Source organism: Gobio gobio (genome assembly GCF_949357685.1).
Source record: "Gobio gobio genome assembly, chromosome: 2".
NCBI classification, from domain to species: Eukaryota; Metazoa; Chordata; class Actinopteri; order Cypriniformes; family Gobionidae; genus Gobio; species Gobio gobio.
In genome coordinates this window covers 11,630,864-11,651,159 of record NC_137098.1, presented here as the reverse complement: position 1 = coordinate 11,651,159, position 20,296 = coordinate 11,630,864, and the positions used below count along the sequence as shown (strand labels likewise).

General features: G+C 43.6%; 1 protein-coding gene across 2 annotated transcripts in view; it reads left to right on the top strand.

The window, feature by feature from the left end:
- The window catches only part of synpo2a (synaptopodin 2a), a 39,232-nt gene extending 19,581 nt beyond the window's left edge, over positions 1 to 19,651 (top strand). The window contains exons 2-5 of one of the 2 annotated variants that reach the window (XM_079811150.1): positions 8,318 to 8,469; positions 9,573 to 10,294; positions 11,900 to 14,796; positions 19,000 to 19,651. In XM_079811150.1, coding sequence (XP_079667276.1) covers positions 8,318 to 8,469; positions 9,573 to 10,294; positions 11,900 to 14,796; positions 19,000 to 19,530 — 4,302 coding nt within the window. In that variant the 3' untranslated portion in view covers positions 19,531 to 19,651. Of the gene's footprint in view, positions 1 to 8,317; positions 8,470 to 9,572; positions 10,295 to 11,899; positions 17,735 to 18,999 lie in introns of those variants that run through there. The other variant, XM_079811149.1, reaches the window with a different exon arrangement.
- Positions 19,652 to 20,296: the final 645 nt, after the last annotated feature.

Here is a 20,296-nt window from a genome sequence, read left to right as displayed (position 1 = left end):
TTTTCGGCACCTCCGTGGAGGCGGTGGTCGGAAAGTTCAGGGAGGCGAAGGCGCGCTCGGTGGCATTTAGAGCATGTATCCCGCTGAGGTCCGGGACTGCGCCCAGGCAGCCGGGTGTCCCTGGCCCGTCACGATCGGAGGACTGGAGACGGGACCAGCGAACCAGCATCGCCTCTCGAGCGCCCCCTTCGTGTAGGACTGGTGCACAGAGAAGGCGGGACACCCTCAACAGGAAGAGGAGGGAAGCCGGTGCTGGTAACCGGAATCAGCGTAGGCAGCGGACTCCGCCTCCCAGGGCGCACAGATGAGCGCTGCCTTTTTCCCTTCCTCCTGTGTTTTCCCCTGGGCGCTTTACATCAGGCCGGTAGGCCAATGACGAGCAGAAAATGTAAGATTCTGACGGCCCGCCTGGTTTGTTTGGTGAAAGCGCCCCCCTCAGGATGGTGGTCGTATACTAGCTTGATGGCTGGTTTGAAGCGCCGAGAAGAGCGAGTGGTGAGTCCCCCTCGAGAAGGGTGAAACATTTTCTACTAATGTTTTCAGGACTCCGTTTTTCGCTCTCCTGAGAGGGCTCGGGGGATTATGGAACATTGCTGGACATCGCAGGGCCTGCAGCTCCCCGTGAGTAAGCTAAGAACGATCTTCTTTGCAACATTATATGTTTGTGCATAATGCTATACTTTAGCTAGTAGAGATCTACCGCCTCTCCGTGTTATCTCTCTCACTTATGTGAGTGTTTGTATTTGCCGCTCTTGCTCGCGGGCTTGTGGCGCGCGGGGGCGAGTTGTTTGTTTTCCTAGCTTTAAGTATAAAGTAGCATTACGACCGGGTTAAGCACTAATGCGTGAGCTGTAGTGAGATCTGCGCCCAGCCCTGTTGGGCTTTTAAATGGCTTTCGGGGCCCCGTTGTTTATGTAAGGGGTGATAATATTTCTTTCCCGAGCCCTGGGTAGATCTAGTGCAGGTTTAGCACCGCACCACTTGGCCTAGGCTTTGCTAAGAATGGGGGGCGCTTCCTTTAAAAGCAGGTATGTCGCCCTAGGCCGGTCTTTAAGATATAAGAACAGTGCATGTTTTTCTGCATCCTTGATTCAGCCTCCTCTTATTACAGAGTAGTCCGGCCAAGGCCCGCCCCCTTTTCTGCATTCTGGGGTTATTTAGTAATGCAGTGTAGGTGTTGCAGCGGGGATAGCGACCTTGCCAGTGGTCGTGGGGCCGGGCTGAGCGTCTTTCGCTGTGTGCGTCTAAGACTTTAGTTTTGCTGTGCCCCGCCTTTCAGAGCTGGTGTGGCCACCACCTTCTGGTGGCCCCCGGCCTCATCCTGGAGGATGGTACGGCCGGTGGGTTACATTTTTGTATGATGTGTTTTACCCTCTGCTCTATGTCCTCTGCTCCACCTTCTTTAGGGCTCGGGTCGAGCTGAACATCGCAACCTTCTGCAAAAAGTGGCGGTTTGATCGAATGCTCCCCTGAGGCCCGAGCATTACCAATGGCTGACGTCCTTGCACGAACGGCAGACCGCTGTATGAGAAAGTAAGGCGGCCGCCCTGAAGCAGGTGACGTAAGTTGTACTCCCCTCGCTTTAGAGGGTTCCTAAGCATTTGCACTGAGTGCACTGCTGTTGGCAATGTGATTAGGTTCATGTCTGTAGGCACTGCCCTGTGAGACTGCGCTATCGTGGAGGCCCTCTAGCCTCTGGGATGGAGCCAGCCCCAGGTGCGGGCATATGAAGGCCCGCTGGTTGTGAGTAGCCAGCTTGGGCAGTCTGGGCAGCGGACTCTAGGACAAGGGAGTCTCAACGTCGTGGCCCATAGGTGGGCCCCGGAGGATTTTTTCCGTCGACGTCAACTTCAGCAGTAACCTCGTCAACTGGTAGGCCCTCTTTGGCCTCCTTGGGGATGAGTCCCCAGGTGATAACTGGATGTCCAGTTCTTCGTCAGCAGCAGACAGCTACCGTCAGCCCGGGTGCAGCAGCCAGCATTCTTCTATCCGCGGCAGGGTTCATAGAACCTGCAGACCTCCTATTTGGAGGTAGGCCCTGCCAGGCCTCCCTGAGGGGTAGGCTCCCGTTTTTGGGTTACCCTGGCTCAGATGGTAGGCCCCATCAGGCCTCCCTGAGAGCCTGCTGTGAGTAGCAGGCCTTGCCCGGTCTCACCCGAGGGGGTATTCCTGGGCATTAGTCCCTCGACGGCTGGCACGAGCTGCTAGTAGGTGGTAGGCGCTACCAAGCCTCCCTAAGGGCCTGCTGTGGGGTAAGCAGGCTCACTGGACCTCCTCTGATACCCCTTTTCCACCAAGGCAGTGCTAGAGCTAATTCAGAGCCAGAGCTAGTCCCAGTTCATAGTTGGTTCGACTGTGGAGCTTTCTAAGAACCGTTTGCTTTTCCACGGGCTGAGAGCCACAACAGAGCCATGTCTTACGTCACTGTATACGTCTCATCTCTCTCAGCAAAGCTAGCGAGGCAGCGGCAATGTTGCCAATGTTTTTTCATGTCCACGGGATGAAGCGACCCCAATTATGTGATATTTAGCCCCATATTGCGAATTTTAGTAGGCAACCATGCCAAAAAACACATATTTTACCCCCAAATGTGATTTTTACTGGGGAGTCCCCCCTGGAACGCGATTGGGCTTGTTTTGAGTAGCAATTGGGCGGGTTTGTTGTGAAAACCTGGCAACCCTGCCGGGAAACACACACACACACACACACACACCAGGCTTGTTCGAGACGCATCAGCGCTTGCCAGACCGATCCACATATGATATAAAAACGCATGAGTGAATCAAAAGCATAAGGAGTCATGTGCTCTCGCTGGACTCGTTATCATACGGCGATCGGTCTGCACAGCACCGCTGCGAACAAGCCTTCCATCAACAATGCAAACGTTGCGTTACTATTCATTCACATGGCTTTACGATCCTACATCGGCATCAAAACACAACGCAAACACAGCGAATCCAACGCATTCATGTAGTTCGCCGTAATTTGTATAGACGGAGATTACAAACGAGCAGCAGCTGTTAGCTCCATTAGCTGCTATTTCACAATGGCGGATCTCAAGTGTGTGTTGGTCTTGTTGACCCCGCCCCCAGCGCCTGACGTAATCGGTTCTTACTTCTAGCCCTGTTCTAGCCCAGCAATGTTTTGGTGCTACTTAAGAACCACTTTTCCTGGCTCGGAGCTAGGGCTTTGGGTGTGGAAACACAAAGAACCGATTTGAAACTAGGCTCTGGCTCCGATCTAGCTCTGGCTCTGCTTTGGTGGAAAAGGGGTATGAGGTGTTGGTCCCGGGCTCCAGTCACTGGATGGCTAGCATGAGCTGCTAGTAGGTAGTAGGCCTCACCCGGCCTCCCTGAGGGCGAGTTCCCGGTTCCCAGTCTCTGTGGCGGTGAGTGTGGAGTGCTAGCAGGTAGTAGGCCTCACTAGGCCTCCCTGGAGGACTAGCAGGTTTTGCTATCAGGTGGTAGGCGGCGAGCCTCCCTGAGATCGTTCCCCGGTCCCCAGTTCCGGTACCACATGGTGGCATGGGTTGCTAACAGGTAGCAAGCGGCACAGTCTTCCCTGGGGGATTCGCTATTGGATTGTAGGCCTCATCTGGCCTCCTCTAAGGGCATGTTCCGGTTTCGCAGTCTCTAGATGAGTCTAGTCACTGTGAAAAAGCTATCTCTAGCGCACCTATTGTCAGGTGGCAGGCCTAACTAAGCCTCCCTGAAGGAACGCCCAACGACTAAACAGGTGGTAGGCCTCACTAGGCCTCCCTGACGGAGCGAGTCCCTGTTCTCCCAGCTACCACGAGGGCTAGTTCGACTGCGATCAGGTGGTAGGCCTGCTAGGCCTCCCTGAGGGCGAGCTCCGTGGTTTGGACACGCGAGCAGTCGGCACAGGTTACCAGGTGGAGGCCCCTTCTGGCTAGGAGGGAACACATAACTGGCTTTACGCTGACAGCTGGTGGTCACCTGCTATCAGGCGCCGGTTTCTAGCCGGTAGCACCTGAAGGCGGTGTTCATACCCTAGCATGACGAGACGACGCTGCTACTATGCGGTCCCTACAGGAAGGGACTCTCATAGATCGCCTACAGCATGGTTACCTACCAGGCAGGCTTGGGAGCTCCTCTCAAGTGAGAGTCTTCTGTGAGCTGATAGCCGCTTGGCACTGATCCGTCGGTTGTAGGCCCATCGAGGCCTCCCAGCAAGGATCAGCCTGTAGGCCTGTTCGGCCTCCTGAGCACGTTTTAAAATAAGTGCTTGGTAGATCCTAGGATTGAGTGGCTAAACTCCCCTCGCTAGCAAGGGTTAGAAAGCACTTCGCTGAGCGCTGCTTCCACGATAACCCGTCTCTGAGGTCCGGCTGGTGGAGGACACTGCCTTTTTGCAGTACCCTAGCAGGATGTCTCTCCGGAGGCAAGTACCAGAGGCTCTGTACTTAAGCAGACAGGGGTTGGCCGAACTGACGTGTCCCACATAGAGGTCGCTAGGTCAGGCCTCCCTGGTGGCATTCGGTGAATTCTTCCCGAATAGTGACTGGCACGGGTTCCCTCGGGTCCCCCTGCCACGTTCCCTTAAAGGAACCCCTTCTGTTGAACGGGCTGGTTCCAGGCCTTCGAGCGGCCAGGGTAGGACTTCATGTAGTATGCGAAGTTTCCTTCTCAGGTTTATAGCTTGGGCTTTGACCGTAGGGAGCGCTGTCACTGACAGCCTAATGTGACCAGAAGGGGAGTGGTTCAGGCTTTTCAGTTGAATTTGCTTGTCCTGACAGTTGTCACTGCCATTGGGCATGCACTCCTTTCGGCATGGCAGCGTTGGTATATCGTTCCCCGTAGCGTCAGCTGACGCAGCGCGAGTTCCCTTTCGAAAGGGAACGTCTCTGGTTACGTATGTAACCTATGTTCCCTGAGAACAGGGAACGAGACGCTGCGTCGCTTTGCCATGCCGCAAGGCTTGTCTGCCAAACAGTCCCTTCAGACGTTTAGATACGGTCATGTTGGCAAGGCGCCCTTTTATACTTCCTGGTTGCACCTTGATGACGTCATGGGCTGTCGCCGGTCAATAGGATTGACGTTTTGTAATTGTGATTTCAGGCACCTGTCACGCTGGAGGCGTTCCCCCGTAGCGTCAGCTGACGCAGCGTCTCGTTCCCTGTTCTCAGGGAACATAGGTTACATACGTAACTAGAGACGTTTTGTGAACTCGTCCTAGACGGTCCGTCCAATTTGCACGAAAATTTTACCAGATCATCTTCAGCCAGTGCTGACAAAAAGTTATGGAATTCAAGTTGATTTGTCAAATCGTTTTTGATAAACGCGTGAACAAATTTGACAAAGCACTTGCAAAAACAGGCGTAAGGCTGTATCTTCGCAACACTTTATTGTTATTAGACCAAACTTGGTACATGTCATCACAAGCGTGACCTGAGGCAACTTGCAGCGTTTCGGCGCAGTGCCACCTACTGGTCCGAAGATATGAAAAATGGCTATTTTTGCTTATAACGTTTGAACCGTTTGTCCTAAAAGTGGTCTCGTTAGATTCAGGGCGACATGTCGAGTCGTCTGATATCCAATTTTACCATATCGGCCATTTTGGCTGTCAGACATTTTGAATTATGTGCTAAAATGTTGTATTTTATGAACACATGAACACATGTTACGAAACTCAGTATGGGTCATCAGCTCGATGCCCTGAAAGAGCCTGAGAAGTTTCGAAACAGCACCACCTAGTGGATTTTTTTCTTTTAAACGCTTATAACTTTGTGTGAGATTGACTTATTTTACTATAGTAACTTTTTTTGTCTCCTGAATCCTTGCCAAGTCCAACGATACCAAACTTGCCAGGTTTCGGGGTATGGTTTGTGCAGCGTTGTAATTTAGCGCTTAAAAAAAAATTGCTGATATCTTCGAAACCGCTAGTCCGATCAAGCCGAAACCAGCGTCAGAAGTTCGGAAACATAGGTCGAAAGTCACGCTTGTGAGCCCAAATGTCTAAATATTGATAGTAAGGGGTAGTAAAATCCAATCAAAGTCAGGTGTCAGTCATTTTTTTAATGTGTTTTTACATATAAATGTCTATAACTCCAAAACAAAATGAGATATTTTTACCAAAATTGACACACACATGGGCTCACTCTGAGGACACATAAAAAAATTGGTAAGATTGTGCCTCTTGGTGGCGCTATAATAGAACGAAACATGAAATTCCCATAGACTACAATGCATTTTTCAGCCTTTTTGCCTAAAACCATCTTAAAATGTGTTTAATTGCTCATTGCTGCAGTTGGTCTGACACTCCCAGCCATTTTGGTCTTTTCTTCTTATTTGCGCTTGGCCCCGGTATTGCTGCTTGCAGCTATATTTTATTTATGTATTTGTTTATTTGGCCTGAGCAGCTGTGAGCAAATGCTTGGTGAGTTGTGAAAGAACTAATCTCACAGTTCCTGAGTGAAATTGTTCAGTATAAATGATGACCTCAGGTGACATGACATGACATCTGTAGTTTCAGGATCTTAGGTGATTTATCTAAGAAGTTTATTTTAGGTGAAGGTATTTATCACTGTCAGATGGTCATACGCATAGATAAATCTGCCATTATACTTGGGAATGACTTGTAATGCAAACATTTGAATAAACAAGGTCATCTTAGGACTGGATAATTCTGTTACTTTTTTTTTTACTCGGGTCATCCATTTAATAATATTTAAGATTTGATCTGTATATCAATATAGAGTAATATAGAATTTCAGTTCGCTTGCCAGCTTGAATACGTTTTAATAATACCATGTGCCATATCAAGCGATCTTTGACGAACAATTACTGTGCTTTATGACTTGACCTTATAGTTGAGAGCTGATTTGTGATGCACTTAAAGTTACAGATGGCGTATATTAAATCTTATGTTGAAGTGTCTCTGGTTCTGTATGCAAGGCTTATGGGTCACAGACCTGCTTTGGCCAATACTGTTTAGTCATTTGACATGCAGCTGTTGTGATGCGTAAATTAGAGGCTCTTGGTCTAAATTAAGACACGCTGTCTATGAACCAAGGATGGAGTTATAGTTCTTTATTTCATCCAACTTGTACAGTATACATGTGCACAATGTTTTACAAAAAACACACACGTTGGGTTTTCATGTTTTATAGGGACTTCCCTTAGACATAATGATCTTTATACTGTACAAACTGTTTATTCTATCCACTAACCCTAAACCCACCCATCACAGAAAACTTTTTACATTTACAAAAAAAGAAAAAAAAATTCACTTAGGATGATTTTTTTTTTTTGTGCATGCTTGGTGAATTGTGGTATTAATGAGGTTTAAAATGAACTAATCTCAGTTCCTGATTGAAATTGTTCAGTATAAATGATGACCTCAGGAGGGATTACTCACAATTATCATGGCAGGTTTATGACAGAGATGGAAACTGGAGTCTGTGACTTGGACTCGAGTCCCACTTAAGTCGCAAACAACTGACCTGAGACTTGAATCGAGACTTGACTTGTGTGTCAAGACTGAGACTACAAAACGCAAGTCTTTTGGCCAGGCATTCCCGATTATGTTCTATATTTACTACCCCACATGACAGCACGAAACACCACCTTTTACAATCCATTCATTCACAAATATGTGCTGCAGCAACGACTATCACAAAACATTTCTAAACACACCAAGCCAGCAAGCGTGTGACGCATCTGAAGGCATGCAAATTCATCACCCATTAGAAAACTGCAGTTAAATAAATTAGCAACACATAGTAACAATATAGTCAAGCCTTACCTTACAAAAAATTGTGAGTTAACGTGACAAACGTCACTACTCCAGTTTACTTTTCAACTGAGAATAGTAGTACATTTTGATAAAAGGACCCATCACAGAAAACTTTTTAAATTTACAAATAATAATAATAATTCACTTAGTATGATTTAAAATCTTTTTTCCTCTTTGGGACTAAAAAATTTCCTCACAAGGACAAGGATTTCAGATATTGCCATCTTTGTCCCCATAACATAAGGTTTACCTGAACCACACACACACAAACACACACCAGTAACTAGTTCACCAGTTTCACTGTAAATATTTTGTCTTTTTTATCTGTATTTTTCCCCCCGAAAATAATGTATTCATTTATTATCAAATGTATTTCCTCTTCTTAATAATATGCATTAAGATACTACTCAAGTAATTATGTTTGTACTCAAATAACATTCTAAAAACACTTTTTGTGTGCATTCTGCATTGCAATGTCTACCTTTAGATTTATGTTAAATTACATTGTTTTAACTGCTAAAACTGCCCTTTAATAAATATGTGATCATTATCTTTCTTCTAGATAGAGGATGGTAGTCCCGCTGCCCTTGCTGGATTGTGTGAAAATGATGAACTGGTGTCAGTGAATGGAAAGCCTTGCTCTAACCTAAGTCTCTCAGATGCTATTGATCTCATTGAGGCGTCTGCTGACTGTCTACAGCTGCTTGTCAAAAGGTATTTTATTGCTAGGGCAAATGTTCCTTGATGCACTTTACGTTTCAATGTATTGCATCTTTTATTTGTGCGATGAGGTTTTTTGTCTAGCAAAAAAAGGTATAGCATTACTAGAAGTATTAGAAGTTAATGCAATAACTCATACTAAACCAGATGCAACTTACGTATTGTGATGCATTAAATTAGTGTTTTGCATTTTATAGTATAGTTAAAGGCACAATATGTAAGATTTTTGGATTAGAATATCCAAAAACTATTAGAACAATGTTATATATTTTGTTGACTTGTGTACTTACATTATCCCAAATGTTTCCAAGAATGTTTAAATCCAGAGAAATCAGCAATTTTAACCAGGACACTGCCCATGTCAGTGCTATCAATGACATCATACCTAAGTTGCCCTCGATTTCCGAAACCATGGAAACACCAAAGACGCTTTAATATATTGTGTGTTTTATTAGACAGGTGAGCAACTGTTTGGATACATTCATCGACAGAAAACTAATCATTGTTATACAGCTCAACGCAGTTAGTCTTTTTGTTTAAATCTCGTTGTCATGATTTATGAAACCATGTTTTTTATGCCTAATATTGATCTAGCTTTACTGCAGTGTGCAACAAGTGTCTCATAGCAGCCGCCGAGTGAACACACTAAGGAGCATTATAACATAACTTTCAACACACTCAAATAATGGATCTAATATGATAAAACAGCGATGCGTATTTATGACCGGAAAAAGTTGAAGCGATCGTCTGTGGCATAATCAAATCCAGGCGTCATCAAGCTACGCCTTCGTTTTGAATAAGCGACATCTAGCGGCGAAAAATTACATATTGTGGCTTTAATTAAAAGTCTTGTTTATGACCTTCTTGACCTTCACCCACTGTGTACTACAAAATCACTGACCTAGATTAATTTAGATTACCGGTAATAAAACACTAATACATTATTCACAGAAAAATTAATGCTTCATTCTTGCTTTTCTTAATGTTAACTAAAAGTTAAGGTAATTCTCTTACTTCCAATAATTGATTTGCTTTACAAAAAGTCTTGGGGTTTGAACTGCACACAACATGATTTTACTATAATCTCCCCCCTGCAGATGCTGTATTCAACCTCAAGAGAGCTTTGAAGTGGTTAGTACCACTTTTCGGATCCCTTCTCCATCTAGGCTTCATCCAGACCCCCAGGAAATATACATCTCTGAGTCCCAGGATGAAGCATATTATGGGGAAACAGACAGCGATGGAGAGTGTCCTGTGGGGACTCGATTGGTCCGGACGCAAGTTCAAATACCTGCTTCTAGGAATAAAGGTAGAGGCACCTATGCCCAGGGTGGTGGAGACACTAGTTTGGATGTAACCGCAGGATCTGTGGTCGAATTGCAGCTGTCGCTCTCCAAGACCACCCTGAAAGAGCCAGATTGTACTGCATTAGGCAGTGCTTGTGGAGTTGAGGGAGACATCCATTATAGAAATACGGATGAGAGCGTCAACTATATCACCACCACATTTTCTCCAGATAGACCTCTATATATACCCAGACGAGACCGACAACCCCTTGGTCAGTGGGGTGTGTTGGTTAGCAAATCCCCTGCTTTGCCAAGACAGGTGGAGGTGACAGTGCAGCAGTTATCTGGAAGCAGTTCTGGAAAGGAGGGGGTAGAGGCCGGTGTACGGTTGGATTCTGGTGGGGAAGAAGGAGGGCACATTGAAGAAGCTCCCACCTCCTCTTCTGTGTCCTTTGGACTTCCCTCAGAGGAGTGGGACTCTGAATCGGAGAGGGAGGTCAACAAGCCCAACAAGCACCGGGCAAGGCACGCCAGTAAGTAACATCTGATTTTCAGTATGTCGCTTGTTATAGTGTGATATAGTATCTGTTTGCAAGAATAGCAATAATTTCTTATTTTAAAAGCTTAGGTTATAGATATAGCATCAGTGAACTGACGGAGTCAGCTGCGGATTGCTTGTAATTTCTAAAGTTATGATGTTAAAAACGTTAAACATAATTCATGTCCAATTTGTGTGTTTCTTTTTAACCTATACATTTTTGTGTTACTGTATTATGATCTGTATTATGCATGCTTTCAGTGATTTGTGAGCAAGAGCATGCATAAATGTTTTGTAATACCTTAAGATAGATAGATAGATAGATAGATAGATAGATAGATAGATAGATAGATAGATAGATAGATAATAGATAGATAGATAGATAGATAGATAGATAGATAGATAGATAGATAGATAGATAGATAGATAGATAGATAGATAGATAGATAGATAGATAGATAGATAGATAGATAGATAGATAGATAGATAGATAGATAGATTTTTGTTCTATAGAAGATAGAACAAAAAGAACATGGCAATCATTCACTCTGTTGCAGTGATGGGTGGGGGCTTGCAGGGTGACATGACTAGTAAAGTTAAGAATAAAACATGGGCATGCTAATGATGCTTGCAGAAGTGACATTTGACAGACATCGACATGTGCAACTCTGGCCTGTTACCCGATCCTTTAAAACTGGCCATCTTAGCAGCACTGAAATGGAAGGAGCACTCATCTATGGCACTGTCCACCTTGAGACTGGAAAGACAAGAATCAGAAATGTGCCAAGTTTTAGCCAAACCTATTTTGAAAGGAGTGACACAGTACTTGTATGTATATTGACTAAAACAGGACAGGGTGTGTTTTTGTCTTTTTTTACAGCTTTTGGAGCTACACATATGGGCTTGTATTAGCTCTCTGGCACTAGCAAGTCCACACACGGCCCCAGGGCTATTTTTACTCTCTTTTTTCTCTCTGCTGGATCTGCTATTGGCTCAGTCTCACTAACGTGCTCTAGACACATTCACAGCTGTAAGTGGCTTATGTTAATATCTGGCTGTTATACATGGATCACAGATTCAGTTAATTGGTGAGGGTGTTGTCAAATCTCTGTTTGGAGAATGACTTATTGGGTCATTGGGAATAATGTGGGTCAGGGGATCGGTAAATTCTATTTAACACCTGCTAAATCTGGGATTCATTACTTGATTAGCGGAGAAGCCACAACTCTCTTAAAATACATTTTGATACACATGTTTATACACATTGTCATGCATTACTTCATTCATTACTTCATGCAGCAAAATCTCAATTGCATGTATTCACATGCATATTATTATCCCATATCCCAAACAATTATGTATTTGGTTTCACATTAGATTAAAATGAGTTAGCTACATGGTTCTCAATTGATACTTGTATTTTCTCAGTTCAAGACCTCTCATATGAAATGACTTGTTGGCTGCTCATATAACAGGGCTATTTATATGCTTCATACACGTTCAGTGAATTAGGCCACCAGGACCAACCATGTACATTATCCCTATTTTATGACCTCACCCGCCCATACCCTAAACTCCTGCTTTTTTGTGTCATTCTTAGGGCTCCGGCGCAGTGAGAGCCTTTCAGAGAAGCAGGTGAAAGAGGCAAAGTCCAAATGCAAGCGCATTGCTCTCCTGCTGTCTGCCCCTGCCCTCAACCCTCATAACAAAGGGGTGTTGATGTTTAAGAAGCATAGACAGAGGGCCAAGAAGTATACACTTGTAAGCTACGGTACTGGTGAGGACGAGCCAGATTATAAGGACGACGAAGACGACAAGGAGGAGCACGCTGTTGAGTTCACTGTTCTAGCCACAAGTGAAACCGAAATTGATGAGGATTTCTTTACCAATGCCTCAGTTCAGAAAAGCATTGTAAGCTTTGATTGGGATACCGGATTACTTGAGATAGAGCGCAAGCTTGACAACAAGCAGGATATGGAAGCACTACCTGACACCAAGGGGAAAGGAGCTCTCATGTTTGCCCAGCGCAAACAGCGCATGGATGAGATAGTAGCTGAACATGAAGAGATGAGACGTAAGGGGATCCCTGTTGAAGCGACGCTGGAGCCTGAGACACATCAAACATACCAACACATGGAGGAACGTGCTTATATGAATGCACAAGAAACCCAAAATTACATGGATGTAAATCTACACCACAGCATATCAGCTCAAAAGCAGCAACAGCAACAGCAACAACATCATCAGTACCAAGAACAGTACTATCAACAACAGCAGCTGCAGCAGCAGCAGCAGCAGCAGTATCAAGACTACCAGCAGCAGCTACAATACCAGCAACAGCACCAACAGTATCAACAACAGCAAGAATACCAGCAACAAAAAATGTATCAAAATGTCCAATCATACAATCAGCAACAACACTTCCAACAGCAGCAAGTGCAGCAGTATTCACATCATATGAATGGCACATTCGATCAGCAAGTGCAGAATGAAATGCAGGCATCAGTCACAAACAGAAGTGCCAAACCATTTTCAATTCAAAATAGAGTGGCCGCTCCATTTTCCTCCCCCACAAGTGCAGATAATCAAGAACAGTCTGGGTGTGAATTGGGACAAGGTGAACAGATTGCTTCCCGTGATGAGCGTATATCTGTGCCTGCTATCAAGACTGGTATCTTGCAAGATACAAGGAGGAGGAGTGCCAGCAAACCTATGTTCACTTTCAAAGAGTCTCCAAAGATTTCACCTAATCCTGCTCTGTTGAATCTCCTCAACAGGAATGACAAGAAGGCAGGTTTTGAGTCATGCCCAGAAGAAGATTATTTAAGCTTAGGAGCTGAAGCATGCAACTTTCTTCAGTCTCCTAAGATGAAACACAAAGTTCCACCACCAGTAGCTCCTAAACCTCACATTAACCCAGCTTCTCCCCCATGGTCAATTCAACAAGAAACTAGTGACCAACCCATCCCAGAGCAAACCGCAAACAGTGTCCCTGGACCCGCTGTAGCTCCAGTCACAGGGGTTGAGGCTGCTCCCGCCCCAGTAACAGGGGCCCCAACCATGTCTGAAGTAGAACCTACATTGGCCCCTGAAACCCAAAATATTCAACACTGTCCTGAACAACTTGCTCCAAGTAATGCCTGGAAACAACCAGAATCTCAGATGGAGTTGAACCAGCAACCAGAAACCTGGAGCGAGAAACAACCCCAGCTCCAAATTAATTCTGCTCATCCTGTTGCACCACCTGTTACGCAGTCAGATCCATCTGCCAGATCATGGGATCCAGCTCCAACTCAAGGTCATCAGCAGCTTCCAGTAAGTTCTTGGGGTCCAAATGAGGTCCAATTGCAAGTCCCATCTCAAAACCCATCTCAAACACAGCCACAATGGATGACACAGTCTCAGGGCCCTTCAGAAGTACAAATGCCAGTGCCTTCTAAAACACAATCCCAGCCTTCTTGGGTAACACAGCCTCAAACCTCACCCCCACCCAAGCATCAAGCAAAGCCTCAGTCCCAAATCAATACATGGGTACCAAGCCCAAATCAGTCAACACCAGAAGCCCCATGGTCTCAGCCTCATGAGCCAGCACTGCCACCTATTAATGTTTGGCGACAAGATCAAAATCAAGCCCAGGAACAGCCACCCTGGACCCAACAACAACAGTTCCAAGAATCCCAGCCACATTGGGCATCACCCCCTCAACAACAACCACAGCCTTCTTGGGCTCAACCTCAGAGGCAGCCACAGCCACAGCCACAACCACAACCACCTTGGGTCTCTCAGGCCAAACAGCAAGAGCCAACACAGCCATTTGCAAATGTGTGGACTCAACCACAGAGTCCAGTTCAAGCACAGCCTCCATGGGCTCAACAGACTCATTCAACACCTCAGCCCACAGCACCAGTGCAGCCACCCATGAATCCTTGGCCACCAATACCAGTCCAGTCCCAAACACATCCACAGTGGGGACAAGAACCTGCTTCTCAACAACTTCCTCAACAAGTAATGAACTCTTGGACACCTGAACAGAATCAAATTCAGCCTCCCTGGGCTCAGCCAATGCCACCAACTCAGCCTCAGGTGCATCCTCCATGGGCACCGAAACCTCAACAGCAGGCATCACCGCCACCTGTGAGCCAATGGATACCACCACAATCTCAGTCTCAACCAGCTGTGAATGCTTGGGCACCCCAACACCAGCAAGGTTCAGTTGGAAACACACCCCAAACTGCAACCCAGAAGTTGCCGTCCCAACCAATCAAGTCTTGGAGTCCATCTCAGACCACTCAGCCCCCTCCTCCACGACGAATGAACTCATATACCACTGGGACAAAGGTACCATCCCCTGTTCCAACAAGTAGTATGTCAACCTCTGGTTTTGGTTCAGCTTTCGAGATGCCAGCCTTGAAAGGGAAAGGAGCTGAACTTTTCGCCAAGAGGCAATCCAGAATGGAGAAGTACATTGTGGATTCTACCACAGTGCAGCAAAATAAGGCAAGACCATCTTCACCTTCTGCTTCTTTGTCAAATTCCTGGAAATATTCACCCAATTGTCGGGCTCCCCCGCCTTTGGCATATAATCCAATTCATTCACCGTCATATCCACCAGGTGCTATGAAGCAGCCTCCCCCCTCTAGCTCTTCAACAACAAACAAGAACAAAAGCAAAGGAAAACCTGCCCCGAAACCTCTTCATGTTCTTGATGTCATGAAACATCAGCCCTATCAGCTGAAATCCTCCCTTTTCACCTATGGCCCAGCAGCAGAGAAACTTGCTGCAGAAAAGGAGACAGCTGAAAAGCTAGCTGCTCAAAAGGCAGCTGAAGCCCAGGCTCAGGCCCAGGCCCAAATTGAAGCCCAAGCACTAGGTGCTCCAAATCAAACCCAGCAAATTACATATAACCAAGGTCCTCCCCCTTATGGTTTTATGCCACAACAGGCCCAGCAACCCTATGGAATGGCTGGTCAGTCATCTATGCAGGATGGCCTTTACCACCAAGTCCCCCCTGACACATATCAGCCTGTCCTAAATGCCTATCAACAACATCAAGTCCCATTTCAACAAGAATACAACCCCCAACAAACTTACCAACAACCTCCTTTAAATCCTTACCAACAAGCACCAAGTCCTCCCTACCAACAACCCTCCCCGCCCTCCTATCAGGCAGGTCCTAATCCAGTATATCAAGCTGGACCTGCACTGTCCTACCAACCAGCCCCTAGTTCTTATGTTGTGCCATCTTTCCCAGCAAGGGCTGAATCTATCTCGGGAGGCAGTATTACTGCTGCCCCAAAGCCAAAATTTTCAGCCAAGAAGAGTGCGGCTCAGGTGTGGAAGCCAAGCACTGCTGAAAAATAGTTATAGTGATTTTTCCCCCAGTGTTTTTTACCTTAAGAACTAAGGTAAAAACAAGAACTAACCTAAGATGCAGATATTTTTTGTAGAACATATACATAAAACTTCCAGAATGAAATATTGTTTGTTACAAATTACAGTTAAGATCTACCAAATGATTAACATAGAAGAGGGCATAGACATTTCAAAATTACATCACATGATGTTTATAGAATAATTCTCTGATTTATACTGCATATTTTATAGGCCTGTCTTGCTACAGGTAAAGCTTGTGTACTTAGTCAGCTCGAAAATGAGTTATGTGTTAGGCATCATTTTGGTCAAAGGGAATTTGTGTTGAGTGTGAGTTCGAGATGAGAAACATGGAATGGATGATGGAAAAATTATTGCAGGTGAAAAAAGAGAGATGTAATAGTCTATTATGAGACCTACTGAGTCACTGATTTGGAATACAACTTAAGGATGTTATCCTTTTAAAACCAACTAATATATAATCAAATTTAAAATGTGTAAAAGCTTAACATAGCTTCCAAAGGGATTTGCAGTATCAGCTTTCACACAAGCATTATGCGTATGTGATAATATTTTACAATACCTCAGTGGATAGACAGAAATAAATATATGAACAGTTCAATGATATTTGGAATATGCAAGTAAACAATGTATTAACTTCTGGCTAACAGTGCAAGGAGATGCAGTATAACTGAGAGGGAATGTATTATGGTGAATATTTTATAAGCGGAGTTCAATCAGCTCTCACCTTCTGAGGGGAAAAAAACATTTCTAAATTGTAATTAATGCTTTAGACTTTCTTCATAAAAGAAGAAATGAATGTACTCAGTATGTGAGTTTTTTCAAGTAGGTCGAATAATGTCACTATTTCATTGTTGAACAGCTGGTACATAGTTGGAGAGCTATTCATTTGTACTTTTTATGAAGATAAGTAGACTTTTCTTGAGGGAGGAATTTATGTTAAGTTTTTTGTTTGCTTTAATATTTTTTTCATCAGTTCAACTAGAACGTCAAATAAAACAGATATAAGAGGTGGAAGAGTTCTAAAAATGTTCATTTTTAGTTTGACTGCTGTCTTCTGTTCTTTTTTGCTGTCTTCTGCTCATTTCTTTGTGTGATATTTTCTTCATAGTACACTATTTGTAACATGTACCACAGTGCCATTAAAATGACTGTTTCAGTTTTGTTTGTTTGATTTTGCATGCACCTCACTCACGTCCATCTTTTCAATCTCTTCACCTCTCACTATTCTTTGCTTTCATAATCCTTTTCAAAGTATCTTTCAGTAATAGTTTACTTGTGAGTTTATATAAGGTAAGTAAAGACTTAACGTTACTACAACAAAGAAGTCAATGGCTATTTTAACGGAATTATGCTTATAAAACATTTAATCATTCAATTCAGTTATACATTTGATTTATTATTCATTACCACCACTTTACTGTATCTTATTTGTGATTGTGATACATTTAGTTACAATTGAATCCTCAATCTTGCTCTCCAACAATAAAGGTAGGAGATTACATTTAACATATAAGATACTTTCAGATATGCGAATCCATATGAAATATCCATATTTTCTATTATTATTTACATCCTACTCAGTCCTTCCAAAAGTTTGATTTGCAGGAAAGTGATTTGTTTCTGCATGGGGGAAAAAAATAATTTGACAGCCTAAAATAAGTACGCCGTGAGGCAAGCTGTGAGTATTGTTCTAAATTTGAACCTGTGTTGCATCATACTTTCAGGAGTTAAGTAAGACATACTTCATAATTGGGGAAAAGTGGAAATGATATGAATGAATGCCCTGCAAGGCCTGCTCCAGGGGCTATATTTGGAGAAATATGATCTCTGGTCCCATGACTTAAAAGCAGGGCACCTCGCTTTATGGCACCTGTCACTTTTATATCACTTTAGACTTGTTCATTTATGTTTTTATATACAATGAAAATGTGCAACAGCAACACCTAGATGATGTTATATTTGTCAATTATTTAAGCCAGTCAATACTGCCATTGAACATTCAACTGAAATACTGGCTTTTTAAAACAAAACATTAAATTAATTGTACAAAATAACTACATTTGTCATTTTTTAATCTGATTACTTCTGATTTTTACGGAGACCCTAAAAGGACATTACATGGTGATGAAAAAATATATAAAATGCAATGATTTTGCATCCGCTCGCAAACGTTTTGCGGGGGAACGCAAATATTTTGCGCACGAACACAACGTTTTTCAGAGAATGCATTTGTCATTTGTGAGAGAATGCAAAAGCATTGACAAAATAATTGTTCCCTTATGTCAGGGTTGGCAGGTTTGTGCAAAAAAACAGCCCAATTGCTTCAAAACCCAATTAGGCAATAGTGCGAAAATAGCTAAATTCCGCGGGAAACACTCTCCGTAGTACGGAGTCCATAAAGGGAGGTGGTGTTAAAAAAAAATATGGGATTGGAGAAAAATGTATATTTTGAATGCTTTTTTTGTGTTCTTTCGCAAAAGTTTTGCGTTCCCCCAAGACACTTTGCGTCGCAAATAACTCAAAAGAGCGAAGTTTCTTGGGGAACACAAAACATTTGCAAAAGATTGCAAAAGCATTGACATGTTCTTTTTATTCCCATCTTATTCTTTTTTTTCCACCACCATGTCCCTTTAGGGGCTCTGTAGATTTTAGCAATATTACATATTACATTACAAACTCACTAAAATAAAGTTATCATTAATAGAATCCCATGTCTTCATGACCTCCTGTCCTTGTTTTTCTAAAAGCAAAAGAGCCTGGATAGTTTTTTTCAAAATGCTAATTTTGTTCATCTTGAAGAGACTGGTTATAGTGAATTGAATTAATTACAGCCCTGCATGTTCATGTCATAACCAGATGATGGCAGCACAGTCTTTCTTGTTAAGCTTAGGTATCTGTTCAGTCCATGTGGAAACCTAGAGGAAAGTTATCTTTGTAAGCATCCACATATCTACACTGTGAAAAAATATAGGACAAAGATTATTAGAATATAGAAAATACTATTTCAGTCTTTCCACTTGCAAATTTCTCATTTAATTCAAGCTGTTTCTTTGTATTCCCAGGTGAAAATGGGATTTATTAAATGCATTTAAAACATACCTGAGTATGTTTTTAGTACAATACAAAAATACTATAATGCATTTAATAGTACGTATTTTTCACCTGGGTTTAATTGTAAAATTTACTAGTGAAAGTTGTTTCTACACCAACGTTGTTTTCTGTGTCTTCACTATTGATATGAATCTGCAAGTACGATTGTTTATTGCCATGAAAATTGTTTTACACATATTTGTTTGCTCATTTCAGGGGCTTAGGAGCTCATCCTTGTCACCACCTGTTAGGCTTTCAGGTCTCAGTCCCAGGTCGGTGTCATTTTCTCCATCACCCAGACCTGCATCACAACCCGCTTCTGTACAGACTGTCAAGCTACACAAGCCACCAACCCCCTGGGAAGCTGCCTCACGCCACCCACTGGGGCTCGTGGATGCAGCTTTTACATTCCTGGACATTCAGCAGTCTATTGCTTCCAACCTGCGCTATGCCGCTCAGAGTAGGCTCTTACCCGAGCCCCCGGCCGAGTGGAAGGCAAAGGTTGCATATGAACCTCCACCGAAAAACAGTTTGAGTCAATCCCCCCTGACTTTTTTGTCCCCGACCAAGAGCACAGCGTCGGCTCCAGCTGGTCCTGTCCCGTATGGGTCACCCTTTAGACATTGTCAACCCCAAAGGTCAATGACAGAAGCTAATCTTGGGCCTTCACAGGGTGATCCGAAGGAAATGGGGCCTCATAGACTGAGACTCTATAATGCCACTGATAGCAGTTCTTGTAGACGTTAAAGGGATAGTTCACCAAAAAAAAAACTCTACTCATCCTCATGTCATTCCATAAGATTTTTGTTCATCTTATGATGAAATCTGAAAGCCTAAATTCAATCTCCTCATTATATAAAGTGATCGAGTCTCTTCAGAAAATTTGGACTAAACCGCCCAATTCATATGGATTAGTTTTACGATCTCTTTATGAACTTTTTGAAGCGTCAAAGTGGTAGTTGCGTAGCTGTCAATGGAGGGACAGAAAGCTCTCAGATTTCATCAAAAAGATCTTCATTTGTGTTCTGAAGATCTTACGGGTTTGGAACAACATGAGGGTGAGTAATTCATTAATTTTCATTTTTGGGTGAACTAACCCTTTAAAGGAGTGCCGGGAAACCCATTTTATGCAGGTTGTGAAAGTTAAATCAAAAGTAAGGGAGTTTTTTCTGGAAAGTGAGTAAAGTAAAATTTGTATGGCTACTATTGAACAAAAAGACAAAGATACTGAAAGACAGAGAAGTTGATGTTGCAGAATGAGGGTCTGTGAAAGTCGGCATAGAAGTTGTTTATAAAGATTATTTATATTAGTAGACAGAGTGTTACAGCTGGCTTTTGAAACTTACACTTACAATACAACAATCACTAATTTTGATTATTCCCTTGTGAAAAAGAGTACACTTTAGTATACGTTTAAAATAGGAACTGATATACTGTAAAAAATATAGGGGAGAGCGGGGCACAACCTTACGCTTTTTGACTGTCTCTGAAGAATGGAAGAGAAGTGTGACAA